The following is a 19,631-nucleotide window of genomic DNA, read 5'->3' as shown; positions in this document are numbered from 1 at the left end:
GGCAGAACTATTTGTCCCAGCCCTCTCTGCTGTACACATTTTAGAAGTGGAAAATTGGCAAGCGGATTACCTCAGTCGACAGGCGTTAGACCAGGGGGAATGGTCGCTCAATTCAGCGGTGTTTCCTCAGTTGTGTCTCCAGTGGGGTACTCCCGAGGTTGACCTCTTGGCCTCTCGTCTCAACAGGAAGGTACAGAGGTTTGTGGCATGGTCTCGGGATCCTCTAGCCGACGCCACAGACGCATCAGTATTGTCCGATTTACGCCTCCCCCCTCTCAAACTTCTGCCAAGACTCCTGTGCAGGATCAAGGCAGAAGGGATTCCAGTCATTCTAGAGGCTCCTGGTTGGCCTCCCCGGTCTTGGTACGCACATCTGGTACGGCTGGTCACCGATGCTCCTTGGAAACTTACTCTCAGGGAAGATCTGCTGTCCCAAGGGCCAATCTTCCATCCGGCTTTACATTCACTGACTAACGGCTTGGCTGTTGAAAGCCATGTGATGAAGGATAGAGGTTTGTCTGAATCGGTGATTCCTACGCTGTTAAAGGCTAGAAAATCTACCATCATACTTGGTAAACGTACATTGCGTGGTGTGAGTCTCTTGGGGTTCACCCCCGCTCCTTTTCGGTGGCTCAGACATTGGCTTTCCTCCAACGGGGGTTGAGCAGCACTTGGCCTTGAGTACCATCAAGGGCCGGGTTTCGGCCTAAGCAGTTTTCTTTCAACGTCCATTGGGCATACATTGCTTGGTGCGTACTTTTATCCAGGAAGTTTGACACTTGGCTCCTCCAGTGCGGTCTCCTTTGCCACTGTGGAACCTCAATTTGGTGCTGTCAGTTCTTCAGAAACCTCCTTTCGAAAGTCTTTGGGAGGTTCCCCTGCTTACATTGTCCCAGAAAGTGGCCTTTTTTGGTGGCTATTACTTCGACACACTGTGCGCAGGAGCTGGCGGCGTTGTCTTGTCATTCACCTTACCTGGTGGTTCAGAGATAAGGTGGTTCTTGGCCCGTTCATTGTTCCTTCCAAAGGTTGTCTCTGATTTCTATTTGAATGAAGACATTGTGTTGCCTTCCCTATGTCCCAGGCCTAAACATCCTAAGGAAATTGCCTTGCATTCCCTGGATGTGGTTTGGGCAATCAGTATGTATCTGGCAGCTACGGAGTCTTTCAGGAAGTCAGACTCACTATTTGCTCTCACTGATTGACCTTGAAAAGGGTTGGCCGCTTCTGCTGCGATCATTTCCAGATGGATCAGACAGACAGTGGTTCAAGCCTATTTAATTGAGGGTTAGGTTCCTCCTTTCCCTGTTAAGGCGCTTGGTGCTTCCTTAGTAATGCATGTTTGCAAGACGGCCACCTGGTCATCTGTGCACACTTTCACAAAGTTTTATTGGGTGAATGTGTTGCCATCTGCAGGATGATTCCTTTGGCTGCAAGGTTTTGCAGGCTGCTGTTTAGAGGTCCTGGTCCTCTGAGGGTGTACTGTCTTTTCAGGTGAGCTCCAGTTGTTTATGGTTGAGCTCCAGGTTACCTGGTTGGCTAGGGTTTAGCCTTGGGAATTTTTTTTTTTACTGTTCCCACCCCTCATGTTTGACACCGCTTTGGGACGTTCCAATGATCAAGAAGATAAGGAGCTGTGTTCGTCAATGAACAAAAGAGAAAATGGGATTTTTGACTTACCATAAAATCCATTTCACTGATGTTCATTGACGGACACAGCACCCACCCCTCTGGAGTTGGCTTTCTTCTGATACAGCTTGTAACAAAACTGAGTGCCTACAGCCGAGAGTGGGAGTATACCCCCTGGGACTGCCCCATAGGCGTAGTCAAGCTTTTTCCTGCCTAGTGTCCTACTCCTGTAGGGGGCAGTATAACTCAATGGTCAAGAAGATAAGGAGCTGTGTCCATCAATGATCAACACAGAAATGGATTTTACGGTAAGTCAAAAATCCCATTTTGTTTACCATTTTGGGCCAGTTTTCCTTAGATAAAAAAATCAGGAGATATCCACTACCATTAACCACCAAATGAAAGCCCAATTTGTCCTGAAAAAAAAAAAAAAAGGTATAACCACTTGCCGAACAGCCGCTGTAGTTATACTGCAGCAGGTCAGATCTGTTACGCAAAACGACGTACATGTATGTCGTTTCAGGTAGCAGTTAGTGGGGGCGTGCGCACACACGACAATTGGCTAGAGGGGGACCCAATCAGCGGGTCCGGCAGACGAGATGTCCGCCGGGCACCTGCGATCGCTCCCCATGAAGACAGAATGGTGGTCTGCCATTGTAAACACGGCAGACCGCTGTTCTGTCAGTTATGAACACAGGGATTCGGTGTCCCCCCTATTTAGGAACACAGGTCTTCGTCCATCCAGTGAATACAACCCCCCACAGTTCGAAAGCATCCTCGTGGCACACATTTAACCCTTTGATCGTCCCGGGTGTTAACCCCTTCCCTGCCAGTGTCATTAGTACAGTAACCGTGCATTTTTTTAACACTGATTACTGCAGTAATGTCCCTGGTCCCCCCCAAAAGTGTCAGTTAGGTGTTCAATCTCTCACACACAAAGAATTTAGGTTGTTTTAAAACTGCAGTATTAATATATTATGGGACAGCAAATGATTCTAAGTCACTTCTAATGCAACAGTCAGGTTCAAAAAGACACCAGTCTATCTAGCTAAAGAAAAGAGGAAAAAAAAATAGAAAACCTCCCATATACTATCATATACCCACATTTGATTGAGAGAAAGGCAAAAAAATACAGGTATGATCCTATTTGCTTCGGTGGAGAAAAAAAAAAAAAAATTTCCTCCTGATCCCCCAGAAGCCAATCGGCTATTCCCTGGATCAACTACTCCTGGTGTTATTAGATTTAAAATGTTAGTACCCAGTTATATTTGTGCATTTAAGAATACATCCAGCTATTTTTAAAACAATTTACTGAGCTTACCAGAATTCGTTTTTGAAGGAGTCTATTTCACATGTACATACAGGAATTAACAAAATGATTTATTGCTTTATAAATAAGTAAATCCACAGAACATGAAGATCTACAGACTAATACACCACATTAGATTTATTAGTGAAGCATTTCTAATATAAATCAGGTTTTGATGGTTGGCTGGCAAACCCATGACATATTGTATATAGGATAATATATAGTATTAATAAGCTTTACTGAACTGGAACAAGCGAACATCCAATTTTTCATTGTAATAATAGGACAGTAAATAGGAGCCATAATATTGCCATATTGGGGTCGAGAACACCACATTTCATCACTGTGCATACAGTAAAGTACCAGTGTCACACAAGTATATCATGTCATAGCACTTACTCAGAGATATGTAAAAATACATCAGGCCCTCCATCTTGAGGTGTAATAAAACCATGTCCCTTAGAGCGGCAGAAGCATTTGCAAACTCCTTTGTAGACTGGTCCTTCAGATGCTCTTGCCGTGCTGTGACACACACAAAGTAATTGCGCATTAAAATGGAGTTGCAAAAAATAAAATAAAAAAAATCATACCAACAGGTGCATCTCAAAAAATTAGAATATCAAAAAGTATTTCAGTAATTCAATTCAAAAAATAAAAAAAAAAACCTCATATATTCATAACACACACAGAGTAATATTTTAAGCATTTCTTTCTTGGACTTTCTTTATGGATTACAACTAGTGAAAACCCAAAATGCAGTATCTCAGAAAATTAGAATATTGTGAAAAAGTTCAATATTGTAGACTCATGGTGTCCCACTCTAATCAACTAATTAATTCAAAAACACCTGTAAACATTTCCTGAGCCTTTAAATAGTCTTTCAGTCTGGTTCAGTTGGTTACACATTAATGGGGAAGATTGTTGACTTGACAGTTGTCCAGAAGACAGTCACTGATACCCTCCACAAGGAGGCCAAGTCGCAAAAGGTCACTGCTAAAGAACCTGACTGTTAACAGAGTGCTGTAATCAAGCATAATAATGGAAAGTTGAAAAGAGTAGTCCCAGATCGTGAGTGACCCATGATTGCCATCATCCCATGAAACATTTGGAATACACATTGGTTTTTCTCCTCTTAAAGGGGGATTTTCAAGGCAATCAAAAGAAAAAAAAAAAAAAAAAAAAAAAAAAAAGAAGCAAAAAAGATCTAAATAAAATATGAATGTTTATTAACCACTTGCCGACCGCCGCACGACTATATACGGCGGCGGTCAGCCCCTCACAGGCAGAGTGACGTATCGGTACGTCACTAGCCTGGGAGGGTCTGGGGAGCGAGCGCGCGCCGCCGGCGGCGTGGTCACGCACCCCCCCACGCATGTGACCAGCGGACCCGATGTCCGCCAGTCACTCTGCGATCGTCGGGGGAGAGGGAGAAAGGCAGGCAGCTTGTGTAAACAAGCTGCCTGTCAGTTCTCCCTGTGTAGAGACACTGATCATACGGATCTAATATGTAGAACCGTTGATCAGTGTAACTACACCTCAAGCCACAGCCAATCACAGTTAGAATCACGCCCCTAGGGACACACACAGCCCCTCCCTCTCAAATAAAGTTAACCCCTTAACTGCCAGTGTATTTTTACAGTAACAGTGCATATATATAGCACTGATTACTGTAGAAATGTCACTGGTAACCCCAAAAGTGTCAAAAATATCAGTCAAGGGTCCGATCTGTCCGCCGCAATGTCGCAGTACCGCAAAAAAAAAAAAAAAAAAAAAAAAAAAAAAAAAATCGCACATCGCCGCCATTACGCGTTAAAAAAAAAAAAAACAAAAATGACAAAAATCTTTCCCTTTGTTAGTAAACGCGATAACTTTTGCACAAACCAATCAAAATACGCTTTTTGCGATTTTTTTTACCAAACATATGTAGCATAAAACAAATTGGCCGAAAATGTTAAAAAATTTTGATTTTTACTTTTCTTTTTTGGGAATTTCATATAAAAAAAATGTGAAAAATATTGTTATTTTTGCAAAATTGCCGCTCTTTTTTTGTTTATAGCGCGTGATAAAAAAAAAAAAAAAAAAAAAATCGCACAGGTGATCAAATACCACCAAAAGAAAGCTCCGTTTGTGGGAAAAAAAGGACGTCAAATTTGTTTAGGTACAGCGTCGCACGACCGCGCAATTGTCCGTTAAAATCACGCAGTGCCGAATCGCAAAATACCCCCTGGTCAGGAAGGGGGTAAAATCTTCCGGGGCTTAAGTGGTTAAGAACTAGTTAAAATGATATTGGTAACAAACATTGAATAACCATAATGACTAATCCTGATCATATGGTCAAACTGGAAGGAACCATGGTTGACCATATGCAGGTGGATCCACATACAAATACTCGATCAAAAAATAGTGACAAAAAAGAGAAAGGAGGGGAAAACATAACTCCCACCATGGGGAGAGGACCCCCAAGGGGGGGAGAGTGGTGAATCTGACGCGTTTCAAAATAATTTGCGAACTTTGATTTCAAATCTTCATCAGGGATATGTGCATGTTGTAATCCCCTTTCTATGGAAAAGAGAGAAAAAAAGAACAAACAAAAAAAAGAGAAAAATACATCACTGATTGACATAAAAGTGGCCATAGACGTGAATCCTCCACATATTAGCACATGAACTGTTATCCACCACGCTTCTTGTATTAGCATAATTCATCCATATTTTCTTCCAAGAAAATGTCATCATCCAATACCATAGTAGTCTTAAGCAAGGGAAGGGGAGGGAGAAGCCAAATGCCGATCCACACCAAATATGATGGATGAGCCCTTAATTCCAGTAGGACCATGAGGTACAAGGTTAAAAGGACCCCAAATGTTGCGGTGCCTTAAAAACAGAGAAAAAATACGATATTGATATTCTGGCAAATAAGAGAGAGTTGGCTATTAGTCTTTGAGGGGTCAAAATGGCTGCTCCTAGCAGAGCCTGCACAACACTCAAGGATATAAGGTAAAAAGCCGGACCAGTAACTGAGGTACTCACAGAGAAAGTATATGCCTGTATCCTGGGTTGTTAAGTGCAGCAATCGCCTTCACGAAATAGCCATAAATTCACTCCCAATTCACCTGTTCAAATGAGGTATAAATATCCACCTCCTTCCATGTAGGAGAGTGGAAGAGAATGGCGCCGACGATGGTCCTTGGCGTCCCCTTTGTTTGCCCATGCGTGGCGGGAAGAGGCACCCCGGGCGCCTCCCCCTTCTCGGCGAGACTCGGAAGTCATCGCCTCGAAGCCGACGGACTAGAAATACAACAACCGGCGCTCTGGAAAGGACGCCAGAAGCTGTTCCGCTCCGTCCTGTAAGGAGGACACAGCCAGAGACTAATAGCCACCGACACAGGATAAGCAAGCACTGAACAGGCAGGGGCCAAAGGTCACCGCTGCTGTATCGGATGCATCGCTCATAGCCCGCCACACAACTGCATGTGAAGGCTTACCTGTGCCTGACCGGGAAAGGAGGTCAAACATCATGAAAGGTTCCCCTAAAGCTGAGTGAAATATGTATGTAAGGGATGATGATAAACAGTTAAACCACTGTGGGGGAGTCAAACAGGAAGGGACCAAAGGACGTCAGTGAGCGCCAGCGCATATGCGGGCCACCCTACATATATGAACTGCATGAACCAACCGCCAGGTTGACCATATGATCAGGATTAGTCATTATGGTTAATCAATGTTCGTTACCAATATCATTTTAACTAGTTCTTAATAAACATTCATATTTTATTTAGATCTTTTTTCTTTTGATTGCCTTAAAAATCCCCCTTTAAAGAGGAGAAAAACCAATGTGTATTCCAAATAATGGAAAGTTGAGTGGAACAAAAAAGTGTGGTAGAAAAAGGTGCACAAGCAACAGGGATAACCGCAGCCTTGAGAGGATTGTGAAGGGAGATTCACAAGGATTCACAAGGAGTGGACTACGGCTGGTGTCAGTGCTTCAAGAGCCACCACACACAGACGTATCCAGGACATGGGCTACAACTGTCGCATTCCTTGTGTCAAGCCACTTCTGAGACATTAGAGGCATCTTACCTGGGCTGAGAAAAGTCCAGATACACCACATCCACAGGCTTCCCTTTATCTAGGTGGCAGCTCACTTCATCATAGAAGGTTAATAGATTGGTTTGGCAAGAACGATTTTTCATGAATCCATGCTGATTACTACTAATAATACAGTTTTCATTACTAAAGCCTTGTATGTGGTCCCTTAACAACCCCTCCAAAATCTTGCAGACTACAGATGTTAGGCTGACCGGCCTATAGTTACCCGGGATACATCTCGGCCCCTTTTTAAATATTGGTACCACGTTGGCTTTTTTCCAATCAGCTGGCACCATACCCGTCTGTAAACTATCCTTAAAGATCAAGAATAATGGTCTGGCAATCACCTGGCTGAGCTCTTTCAGAACCCTAGGGTGTGCAAGCCATCCGGTCCCGGTGATTTATTTATGTTAAGTTTCTCTAGTTTAGTTTTAAGTCTATCTTCTGTTAGCCATGGCGGTATTTCCTGAGGTGTGTTGTTTAGTTCGGCCTTACAAGCTAGGTTTGTGTAGCCCCCCGATTCTTTTGTGAAGACTGGAGAAGAAATGATTTAACACTTCCGCCTTTTCTCTGTGCTCAGTGGCTATATTTCCTTTGTCATCTTTTATGGGGCCAATGTGTTCTGGCCTCACTTTCTTACTGTTTATATACTTAAAAAACTTCTTGGGGTTCTTTTTACTCTCCTCCGCTATATGTCTCTCGTGTTCTATTTTAGCCGCCCTGATTTCATCTTTACATTTCTTATTACACACTTTGTAATGCTTAAATGCTGCCAATGACCCCTCAGCCTTGTATTTTTTGAAGGCCTTTTCTTTAGCACTAATATGCATTTTTATGTTGGAGTTTAGCCACCCAGGGTTTAGCTTTGCTCTTTTAAATTTATTTCCCTTTGGAATGCACTGGCCAATCCCCTTGTTAAGTATGCTCTTGAAGCACTCCCATTTTTCCTCTGTGTTCTTTGTTCCCAGGGTTCTATCCCAATTGATATTTTCTAGCAGCGAGCGCAGTTTTGGGAAATTGGCTCTTTTGAAATTCAGCGTCTTAATATTACCCTTGTGCTTCCTATTACTGTAATTAATACTGAAACTTATTGACCTATGGTCACTGTTTCCTAAGTTCCCCTGTATTTCTATATCCGTGAGCAGGTCTGTATTGTTAGTAATCAGTAGGTCAAGTACCGCATTGTTTCTTGTCGGTGCGTTCACCATCTGACCCATGAAATTGTCCTGCAAAACATTTAGGAACTGCCAAGCCTTGGCTGAGTGTGCGGTTCCATCTGCCCAATCTATATCAGGATAAAGTCCCCCATTATAATGACATTTCCCATCCTTGCTGCCAATCCTATCTGTAAAATGAGGTCCACCTCCCCCTCCTCCCTCTGGTGGGGGGGCCTATAGCATACGCCCAATATTACCTTCCCCACCGTGCCTTCCCTTTAAAGCTCTACCCATAGGGATTCTGCCTCGTCCTTAGCTCCATTATTAATATCATCCCTCATATTTACCTGTATACTGTTCTTAATATACAAACATACCCCTCCCCCTTTTTTACCTTCTCTAGCTCTGCGATAAAGGGAATACCCCTGAATGGTCGCCATCCAGTCATGAGAGCTGTCAAACCAAGTCTCAGTTATCCCCACAAAATCTAAGTCCTCCTCAAACATCAGCAGCTCCAGCTCTCCCATCTTGTTGGCCAGGCTTCTGGCATTGGTATACAAACCTCGTAATTTTGACCGGTTACAACTATCCTCATTTGATGTTTTTAGGCTGCTCTTTCGATTTTTCCCCATACCCACCCTGGGTATAGGAGCTCCAAACACCCTACTGCTAATGCCCCCATTTCTGCCCTCTGAATCTTGCTTTCCACTGGCTAATTCTACATCTGTACCCTCCCCCCCATTCCCTAGTTTAAAAGCCCCTCTAACTTTGAGGCCATCCTCGCACCCAGTACGGCTGCACCCACCCCATTTAGGTGCAATCCGTCCCTACCATAGAGCCGATGGCCGACTGAGAAGTCGGCCCAGTTCTCCAGGAACCCGAAACCCTTCTTACTACACCAGCTCCTCAGCCACTCGTTAACTTCCCTAATCTCCCGCTGCCTCTCTGGTGTGGCTCGAGGTACAGGTAGTATTTCGGAAAATACTACCTTGGAGGTCCTTCTCCTCAACTTAGTGCCTAAGTCCCTGAAATCGTTTAGGACTCTCCATCTTCCTCTGCCTATGTCATTGGTACCCACGTGTACCATGACAGCTAGGTCTTCCCCAGCCCCACCCAATAATCTGTCCACCCGATCCGCAATGTGCCGAACCCGAGCGCCCGGCAAACAACAGACTGTTCGGCACACACGGTCTGTCACAGATTACACTGTCTGTTCTTCTAATAATTGAGTCCCCTACCACCAGCACCTGTCTTTCCTTTCCCTTTCTCCCGGCCTCACTGGCGGAGTTCTTCCCCTGGCAGCTAGGGGCGTCGCTCTGCTCTAGCAATGCTGGTCCCTGACTGGTTTCCCCAACATCACACAACGGGGCGTATCTATTGGGGTGCTCCAGCCCAGGATCAGCCTCCTTGCCTTGTTCCCTTCTACCCCTCCTAACTGTCACCCCTCTACTCTGATGCCTGCACCTCCGATACTCCGCCCACCTCTGTGCAGACCCCTGCCTGCACCTGACTGGTACGATCCTGGCTCTCCTCCGGTATGGACATTCGTCTCAGTCTAGTGTGAAGTTTCTACAGTCAGTCAGTGATAATTTGGGGAGCTATGTCATCTGCTGGTGTTGGTCAACGCCGAAGTCTTTCTTATGACGAAACGTTGGCAACTCCAGACGCAACGTCCACACGCCCCCCAACGGAGCCGGCTGTTCTATATGTTGATTTGGAGACCTGCGGGACGCCGCGGTTAGATCCACGACCAGCACAACTACATGCCTGTTTTTGTCTTTTAAATTGTAAGTAGTTTTTTTAATAAATTTACCTATTGGTTTACGGGATTACGCTACGGGCCTCTATTTCTTTCTACATATGGCTCTACACTTGGAGTAAATGAGAAGTTTCAAGCGTGATACATACTAATGCAATTGGTTTAACAACATACCGGAAAAGGCTTTCTGCTTTGGGAGTTTTTGGAAGCACCTGAGCTTGATATCAGTCGACCTACTGGTTTAATACTAGCTGGGAGAGGCTGTCTCATTGAGTTGAGCAGCCACGGAATTTCGGTAAGCTGCTTGTTATACCTGAGCACAAAGGTGTCCCCTTCTTACACTTTTCCTTGGTGTCACTGGAAGAAATCCTATTTTCTCTTACGTCCTCCGACAGTCGCCGCCCACTCAAGTCTTCACCAATGGGTATTGACCTTTTCTCCGCAGGAGTAGCTAGGCAACAAGAATTGTTAATAACAAAAGCTTTTAGCATAGACACACCCCTAGGGGCTGTCCCCTCAGTCAATACCTCCCTGCACCAGCATTCCCAACTCAGTTTGATCTTGCCTAGCTTAGGAGTAGCAGGCTTTCCTGTGCTGGGGCTTCAGTCTCAGCCTTCTACCCTTTTTGATTTTATTTCAAAGTATTTTTCTTTTCTTTACTAGCTGTTATTTTGTCAGCTTTAGTTTAGGGTTCTTCGGATGAAGATGTTCATGCGGAGCTGGGTCTCGGACTGGCCGCCCTGGATCTCAGGGCTGAGTGCCAGATGGATCCCCAGCCTGCCATCGAGCGTTCAGCTTAGGTTTGCCCTGGCACATTGAACGACCCATCCCTGTTCGCTGCAGGGATGCTGCCTGTTAGGTGGCTACCTCACTGGACGCCATGCTGCGGTCTATGGCTGCAGTCCACAAGCGTCCTGGCTGCGGCACTCCCTGTCTGCCTTGATAGCGGTTTGTCGCTGGAGACGGCTCCCCACGCCATTTGGTACGGTAAGCACCTTCTGTGTGGGGACCTTCTGTGTGGGTGTCAGTCTGTGTAGAACCCCCCATGTCTGTGTAAATGCGGGCTCCCTGTCAGATCCCTGTATGGCTGCATTGCCTGTGGGCTGCGAGGGGGGGCCATCCTGCTCTGCTGTGAATTATGTTCTGGTGCAGATTTAGGTACAGACATGTGTTGTGCGGCGGCCGCTGCTGCGATCCGCCATTTTTTTGCATATATGCTGTGGTCGGCCCTGTCCCTGTACAGCGCCATGTTTTGGCGCCATTTGCCGCCATTTTGGCGGGCCGCGCTCGTTCGAGCACATGTCGGCGCCATTTTCCCGTAGCCTCATCCCTCAGCCGAGCGGCCATGTTTGCGGAGCCTCATAGGCTATATCAGTCAGCCAGCTATTGCATCACTTCCTCTTTCTCTGGGAACAGCGATCGGTGGCAGCAGCCTGTTGTGCTCTCTCCAGGTTTTTACCTTCTTTGTCCTGTCATTCCTTGCTCAGTGTTCTCCATCCCTATGGGATCGGTGCATACAGTAGTGTACGGTGGGCTGCGCTCGCCGTGGTGTTAAAGGGCCAGTACCAAGGTGTCATGTATTTGTGTGATGCGGACTTAAATTTAGCTCCCTTGGCTGCGCGCCTGTCCAGCGAGGCGATACTGAACTGTTGTCTGATATGGCTGAAAAGTTGGTCGGTCGACCAATCTTCTCGCAAGACGCTGGCGGATTTTCCCTACGCGGGTTCTCGCCTTTTTGGCGAGGCTTTGGATACTCTGATTAAGAGGAGTTACGGGGGGCAAGAGTACTTTCTTGCCCCAGTCTCACAAGCATAAGTCCTTCCGTGGTAAACGGAATTCCTCGTCTAGGCCCTCTCAGGGGTCCTTTCGTGCCTTTAGGTCGCAATCCAAGGGCAAGCCCTTCAAAGGCCAAGGCTCCGGGAGAGGCCGTGGGCGGGTAAGCAGAAGTTCGGCCAGTCCGGTTCGACTTCCCACGCCAATTCCGCCTGAAGGGGCGCCCTCACCCGTTTCTGGGGTGGGGGGACGTCTGCGCGGTTTCCTACAACCTTGGCTGACCCACATTCGGGACAGATGGGTTCAGGAAATCGTTCGATCTGGTTACAAGATCGAATTTCTCTCTGGGCCGGCGGGCAGATTTTTTCCCTCAAATCTTCAGCTGTCTCCGGAGCGCTTGCAGGATCTGCACCTGGTGGTGCGGGACCTGTGGGCCCAAGGGGTGGTTGTTCCGGTGCCTCATCGGGACAGATTTGGGGGGTTTTACTCCAATCTGTTCACTGTGCCCAGAAAGGAGGGCAAGGTGCGTCCGATTCTGGACTTGAAAGCTCTAAACCGCTTTGTGCGGGTTTGCAAGTTCCGCATGGAATCCCTGCGCTCAGTGGTGGCTGCCCTGAGTCCGGGGGAATTCATGGCCTCCATCGATCTGAAGGATGCGTACCTACACATCCCCATTTTCGAGGGTCACCAGAGGTACCTTCAATTCGCCATTGCGGAGGATCACTACCAATTTGTGGCGTTGCCTTTCGGTCTCGCTTCGGCTCCGCGGGTTTTTACCAAAGTGCTGGCGCCGGTTCTGGCCCTGTTACGAGCACAGGGCATTGCTGTCTTGGGGTATCTGGACGATATCCTGATAAGGTCAAATGCCAGTCAGAGCCTGGTGACCGACCTGTCCACCACGATGCGGACGCTGCAGGAATTCGGTTGGACCATAAACGTTCCGAAGTCGACTGTGTCCTTCGGTTCGCCTTCCCTACCTGGGAATGATTCTGGACTTTGTCCAAGCGAAGGTCTTCCTACCGGAAGACAAGCTTCGGACACTTCAGGACGAGGTCAGGTCCCTCAGGGTCAACCGGCACTCGTCTCTCCGGACATGCATGAGATGTCTAGGTTTAATGGCCTCGGCTTTCGAGGCGATCTCCTTTGCCCAGTTTCACACGCGGGGTCTCCAAGCGGAGATTCTTGCCGAGTGGGACGGGCGGCCGCAATCCCTGGATCTGCGGATCTCGTTGAGCCAAAGCACCAGAAGGGATCTTCTGTGGTGGCTCCAGTCCCCGGCAGTGTCGGGGGGCAAGTCTTTTTGTCCATTATTGTGGACGGTGATCACCACGGACGCCAGCCTGTCGGGCTGGGGTGGTTTTCTGGGTGTTTTGTCCGCCCAGGGAACTTGGTCGGAGGTGGAGTCCTCCCTTCCGATCAACATTCTGGAATTGAGGGCGATAAAGCTTTGCCTTCTGCGATGGACGGACCGGCTTCGGGGCCGTCCAGTTCGGGTTCAGACGGACAATGCCACCGTGGTGGCCTATATCAACCATCAAGGGGGCACCAGGAGTGCCCGGGCGGCTTGGGAAGTGGCCGACATTCTGTCTTGGGCAGAGACGCACGTCCCGGCGATAACGGCAGTTCACATAACCGGGGGTGGAGAACTGGCAGGCGGACTATCTGAGTCGCCAGACCCTGGACCAGGGGGAATGGTCCCTTCACCCGGATGTCTTCCAGATGTTGTGCGCGAAGTGGGGTTCTCCAGATGTGGACCTGTTCGCGTCTCGTCTAAACAACAAGGTGGAAAGGTTCGTGGCAAGAACGCGCGATCCTCGGGCAGACGCCTCGGACGCGTTAGTGACGCCCTGGCATCAGTATTGTCTGATGTATGCCTTTCCCCCGATTCAACTGCTGTCCAGGCTGCTTCGCAGATTAGCCTCGGAACAGCATGCAGTGATTCTGGTGGCACCGGACTTGGTACGCAGACCTCGTAAATCTGGCAGTCGACGCTCCGTGGCGCCTGCCACTTCGGGAAGACCTTCTGTCTCAAGGGCCGATATTCCATCCTGCTTTACAGTCGCTGGCTTTAACGGCCTGGCTGTTGAAAGCCAGGTCCTGAAGGATAGGGGTCTCTCCCCTGAGGTCATTCCCACTTTGATCAAGGCTAGAAAAGCCTCTTCAGGAAAAATTTACTACCGTACTTGGAAAGCGTACTTTGCCTGGTGTGAGTCCAGGGGGTATTCCCCTCGCTCATACTCGGTGTCGAGAGTGTTGGCTTTCCTCCAAACTGGAGTGGACCAGCGTTTGGCGTTGGCCACGATTAAGGGTCAGATTTCTGCGCTGGCCATTCTCTTTCAACGCCCCGTGGCGTCTAATTCATTGATTAGCACCTTTGTTCAGGGGGTGCGACATTTGGCCCCTCCTAGGAGGGAACCTTTGCCCCCATGGGACTTGAACTTAGTTCTGTCCGTGTTACAACAGGCTCCCTTTGAAAAGATCAGGGAGATCTCGTTGTCTCGGTTGTCCAAAAAGGTTGCTTTTTTGGTGGCGATCACTTCGGCTCGCAGGGTGTCGGAGCTGGCGGCTTTGTCCTGCAGCTCTCCCTACTTGGTGCTTCACAAGGATAAGGTGGTCTTGCGACCTAACTCATCCTTTCTTCCGAAAAGGATCTCGGAGTTTCACCTTAATGAGGACATTGTCTTGCCTTCGCTCTGCGCGAAGCCTAAGCATCCGAAGGAGGTTGCTTTGCATTCCTTGGATGTTGTTCGGGCTATCAGGGTTTACCTGTCGTCCACTGAATCCTTTCGCAAGTCGGATTCCCTCTTTGTCCTTCCTGAGGGACCTCGGAAGGGCATGGCGGCGTCGGCTGCGACCATCGCCAAATGGATCAGAAAGACCATTGAGCAAGCCTATGCCTTGAAGGGGACGGTTCCTCCCTTCCCTGTGAAGGCGCACTCTACCAGATCTTTGAGTACGTCTTGGGCTTACCGTCATCAGGCTTCTGTGGCCCAGGTGTGTAAGGCGGCGACTTGGTCGTCCGTTCACACCTTCTCAAAATTTTATAAGGTGGATGTTCAGGCATCTGCCGATGCCTCCTTTGGCCGTAAAGTTCTCAGTGCGGCAGTTTCTTAGGGACCCTTGTTTTTTTGGGCCCTTGGTTATTGGGGTGTTTTACCCCTGGGTTACTTGTTTTCCTGGGTTGTTGCTCCTGTTGAGCACGTTTTCCTGTTGCCCAGTTGGTTCTCTTACTATGGTAAGGTTCCTTTCTCTGATGTGGGTACTGCGTTGCCTTTTCTACGGTTGCGTCTCCCACCCCTCATGTCTACACTGCTTTGGGACATCCCATTGGTGAAGGCTTGTGAGTGGGCGGCGACTGTCGGAGGACGTAAGAGAAAACGGAATTTTTGTAAAATCTTACCGTAAAATTCCTTTCTCTGAGTCCTCCGACAGTCGCCGCCCCCCCGCCCCTCTTTTGGGGTTTTTGTGTACTCTTACTGCTATGCTACCAAACTGAGTTGGGAATGCTGGTGCAGGGAGGTATTGACTGAAGGGACAGCCCCTAGGGGTGTGTCTATGCTAAAAGCTTTTGTTATTAACAATTCTTGTTGCCTAGCTACTCCTGCGGAGCAAAGGTCAATACCCATTGGTGAAGACTTGTGAGTGGGCAGCGACTGTCGGAGGACTCAGAGAAAGGAATTTTACGGTAAGATTTTACAAAAATTCCGTTATTTTGCACGTGGATTCATATATCTGCACTTGTTATCGGGACTATTCATTTGGACACTACCCCATTTCCTTTATATTATTTCAAAGCTTTTCAGCATTTCAATTGTACACTGATTTCAGCGCTGCACTTTTTGGTTTTATTGCATTTTTTGAATCACTGTTAGTTGATTTTGTGCTAGCTGCTCACCACTGTCTTCAATCACTTCAATTTTTTTGTCATATTTAGCGCGGAAATTTCTTTTTATATTACATTGGTGTTGGTCAACTGTTTTATCAAGTCCAAAATCAGCACAGCCCTCTACCAGGAAATTCAAGAGCACTTCATGTTTCCCTCTGCTTTATAGAGATGCTGATTTCATTTTCCAGCAGGACTTGGCACCTGCCCACACTGCCAAAAGTACTAATACCTAGTTTAATGATCATGGTATCACTGTTTGACTGGCTAGCAAACTTGCCTGACCTAAACCCCATAGAGAATCGTCAGGAGGAAGTTGAGACACCAGACCCGACCCATTAATGAGCTGAAGGCCGCTATCAAAGAAACCTGGGCTTCCATACCACCTCTGCAGTGCCACAAGCTGATCGCCTCCATGCCACGACACATTGATGCAGTAATTCATGCAAAAAGGAGCCCCGACCAAGTATTAAGTGCATACTATACTGTACATGGACATACTTTTCAGTAAGCTAACATTTCTGTTATAAAATTTCCCTTTTTTTTTTAATTGGTCTTACGTAATATTCAAATTTTTTTTTTTATACTGAATTTTGGGTTTTCCCTAGCTGTAAGCAATAGTCAAAAAAATTTAAAGAAAAAATGCTTGAAATACACTGGAGATCAAAATTAGAGAACAATTCATTAACACTTGATTTTTGTCTGAAATGATGTAATCATTATTACTCATTATTTGATGGAATTTGTGTTGCGGCTATACCATGTTAATAGAACAGTGTTTTTCAAAATAACCTAAGCCAGAGATTCCCAAACTACAGCCCTGCAGTTGTTCAGAAACTACAATTCCCATCATGCCTAGTCATGTATGTGAATGTCAGAGTTTTACAATGCCTTATGGGATGTGTAGTTCTGCAACAGCTGGAGGGCCGTAGTTTGGAAATCTCTTAACCCAAGCACACAAAAAAAAAGTTTTCTCTTTCGTAAATTGACGGACACATCAACCTATCTTCATTAGTCGAATGGGACGTCCCAAATCAGTATCAGGATGAGGGTTGGGAAACAAATACAGCAAGCAAACAATTCCCAACAGGGCTAAACATAGCCAACCAGGTAACCCAGGAGCTCAACCAGGAACAACTGAAGCTCACATACCAGGATAAAAAACACCCCTCAAGAGGCAGAAGTCTCTGCCACTGTGGCCTGCAAAACCTTGCGGCCAAAAGCAGCATCTGCAGATGCAAAAATATCCACTTTGTTAAACTTAGTGAACATGTACACAGACAACCAAGTGGCCGCTTTGCAAACTTGAACCACTGACACCGGATGACGGAAGGCCCAGGAGGCACTGAGCGCCCTTGTAGAATGCGCCTTAACAGGGAAAGGAGGAACCGGACAATGGAATAGGCCTGCACCATTGTCTGCCTGATCCATCTGGAAATTGTTGCAGCAGATGCTGCCTGTCTCTAACAGTGACCCTCCGTAAGAATAAACAAGGAGTCCGACTTCCGAATTGACTCAGTCACCATCAAGTACACCTTAATGGCCCGAACCACGTCGGGGTGCTTAGGCCATAACGAAGGCAACACAATGTCCTCATTCAAGTGAAAACCAGACACGATCTTAGGAAGGAACGACTAACAGGTGCGAAGCACCACCTTGTCCTGATGAACCACCAGATAAGAACCCTGCGTGTGAGTAATTGCCACCAAAAGGGCCACTTTTTGTGACAAGTTAAGTAAAGGAATTTCACAAATATTCTCAAATTGCGGCCTTTGGAGAGCCGACAACACTAAGTTGAGGTCCCACAGAGGCACTAGGGACTGCACCGGGGGAACCAAATGACGAACTCCCTGCACAAATGTGCGAACCAAGGAATTAATCGCCAACAGTTACATAGTTACATAGTAGGTGAGGTTGAATAAAGACATTAGTCCATCCAGTTCAACCTGTGTAGGTGTGTGTGGCTGTAATCATCTCACATACCCCTGAATGTTCTGATCCTTGAGATGTAAGTCTAAGAGTCTTTTGAAAGCCACCATACTACCCGCAGAAACCACCTCTTGTGGTAGAGAATTCCACAATCTTGTAGCCCTAACAGTAAAGAACCCCCCACGTTGCCTGAGGTTAAAACGCTTCTCCTCTAATCGCATTGTATGCCCTCGAGTCCTCATGCAATCCCTTCGAATGAACAGCTTTTTTTCTAAGCTGGGATCCCCATTAAGATATTTATAAATTGCTATCATGGCCCCCTCAGACGTCTCTTCTCCAGGGAGAATAAATCGAGCGATTGTAGACGCTCTTCATAGTCAAGGTCCTCCAATCCCCTAATTAGTTTAGTTGCCCTTCTCTGGACTCTCTCCAGCTCCAACACATCCCTCCTGAGGACTGGCGACCAGAACTGGACAGAATACTCCAGATGCGGTCGGACCAGAGTTTTATAAAGTGGAAGGATTATAGTCTTATCTCTGGAATACATCCCTTTCTTTATGCATGCCAATATTCTGCTGGCTTTGGCAGCTGCCGCTTGACATTGCATGCTGTTGCCTAATCTATCATCAACCAAGACTCCCAGATCCTTCTCCATTTTTGATTCCCCCAAGGGTTCCCCTCCTAACGTGTATTGTGCTTTTATGTTTTTAGTCCCCAAGTGCAAAACCTTACACTTCTCCACATTAAACCTCATTTGCCATGTCGTTGCCCACTCTATAATTTTGTCCAGGTCATTCTGTAGGATATCTGCTTCATGCTGTGCAGTTATTGCTCTGGCCAATTTTGTGTCATCTGCAAAAACTGATATCGAACTACAGATCCCGACCTCAATGTTGTTTATGAATAAATTGAACAAGGTTGGTCCCAGGACTGAGCCCTGGGGCACCCCGCTTACTACCTCAGACCAGTCTGAGTATGCGCTGTTTATTACCACTCTTTGGACACGCCCTTTAAGCCAATTCCGTATCCAAGAGCAAACCCTGCTGTCGATACCTGCAGATCTTATTTTATAAATTAAGCGCTTGTGGGGAACTGTATCAAACGCCTTAGCGAAATCCAAGTACACCACATCCACTGGTCTCCCCCTATCTAGCTCACAGCTCACCTCCTCGTAAAATGTTAATAGATTGGTTTGACAAGAACGCCCATTTGTAAACCCGTGCTGATTACTGCTGATGATGTTGTTGTCTTTAGCAAACTCTACGATATAGTCCCTTATCATCCCCTCCAGAAGTTTACATACTATTGATGTCAAACTGACAGGCCTATAATTTCCCGGGATATGCCTCTGGCCCTTTTTGAATATCGGAATCACGTTGGCTTTCTTCCAATCCCCTGGTACATCTCCTGTCCTAATACTGTCAGCAAAGATCAGGAACAGTGGTCTGGATATAACCTTACTGAGTTCCTTGAGTACTCTCGGATGTACGCCATCCGGGCCTGGTGATTTGTTTGTGTTGAGTTTATCCAGCCTTTCCCTGATTTCACCCTCTGTTAGCCATAATGGCAAGTCCTGTGTATTACTACTAACCAAACAGTCATGGTCAGTGTACCCCTCCGTTTCCTGTGTAAAGACTGACGAGAAAAAAGCATTCAGCACGGTTGCTTTTTCAGTGTCCTCTGTAACCATCCTCCCATCATTGTTAATTATGTGTGCAATATGCTCTGCCCTAGTTTTTTTGCTGTTGATATATTTAAAGAATTTCTTTGGGTTTTTTTTTCTATCCTCCGCTATTTGTCTCTCAAAGTTGATTTTAGCCATCTTGATTTCTTGTTTACTTTTCTTATTTGCCTCCTTGTATTGCTCGAAAGCCGATACTGTGCCCTCTGATTTATACTTCTTGAAGGCCAATTTTTTTCCCCTAATAAGTTTGACGCTATGGTTTAGCCAGCCAGGTTTGGCTTTGTCTCTTCTAAATTTATTTCCCATAGGAATGCACTGCAAGATGCCTTTGCCTAATATGTTCCTAAAGCATTCCCATTTTTCCTCTGTGGTCAGGGATCCCAGGGTTTGGTCCCAGTTTACCCTTTCCATCAATGAGTA

The 19,631-nt window shown here is 46.7% G+C and overlaps 1 protein-coding gene across 1 annotated transcript in view; it reads right to left on the bottom strand.

The window, feature by feature from the left end:
• The window catches only part of CARHSP1 (calcium regulated heat stable protein 1), a 142,730-nt gene that overhangs the window by 8,565 nt on the left and 114,534 nt on the right, over window positions 1-19,631 (bottom strand). Inside the window, exon 3 of the mRNA XM_082261303.1 lies at window positions 3,338-3,460. Within this exon, the coding sequence (XP_082117429.1) occupies window positions 3,338-3,460 (123 nt within the window). The remainder of the gene's footprint in view (window positions 1-3,337; window positions 3,461-19,631) is intronic.

The sequence above is a fragment of the Pelophylax lessonae genome, assembly GCF_965119305.1.
Source record: "Pelophylax lessonae genome assembly, chromosome: 6".
In the NCBI taxonomy this organism is placed as follows: domain Eukaryota; kingdom Metazoa; phylum Chordata; class Amphibia; order Anura; family Ranidae; genus Pelophylax; species Pelophylax lessonae.
This window is presented reverse-complemented; position numbering and strand designations above follow the sequence as displayed.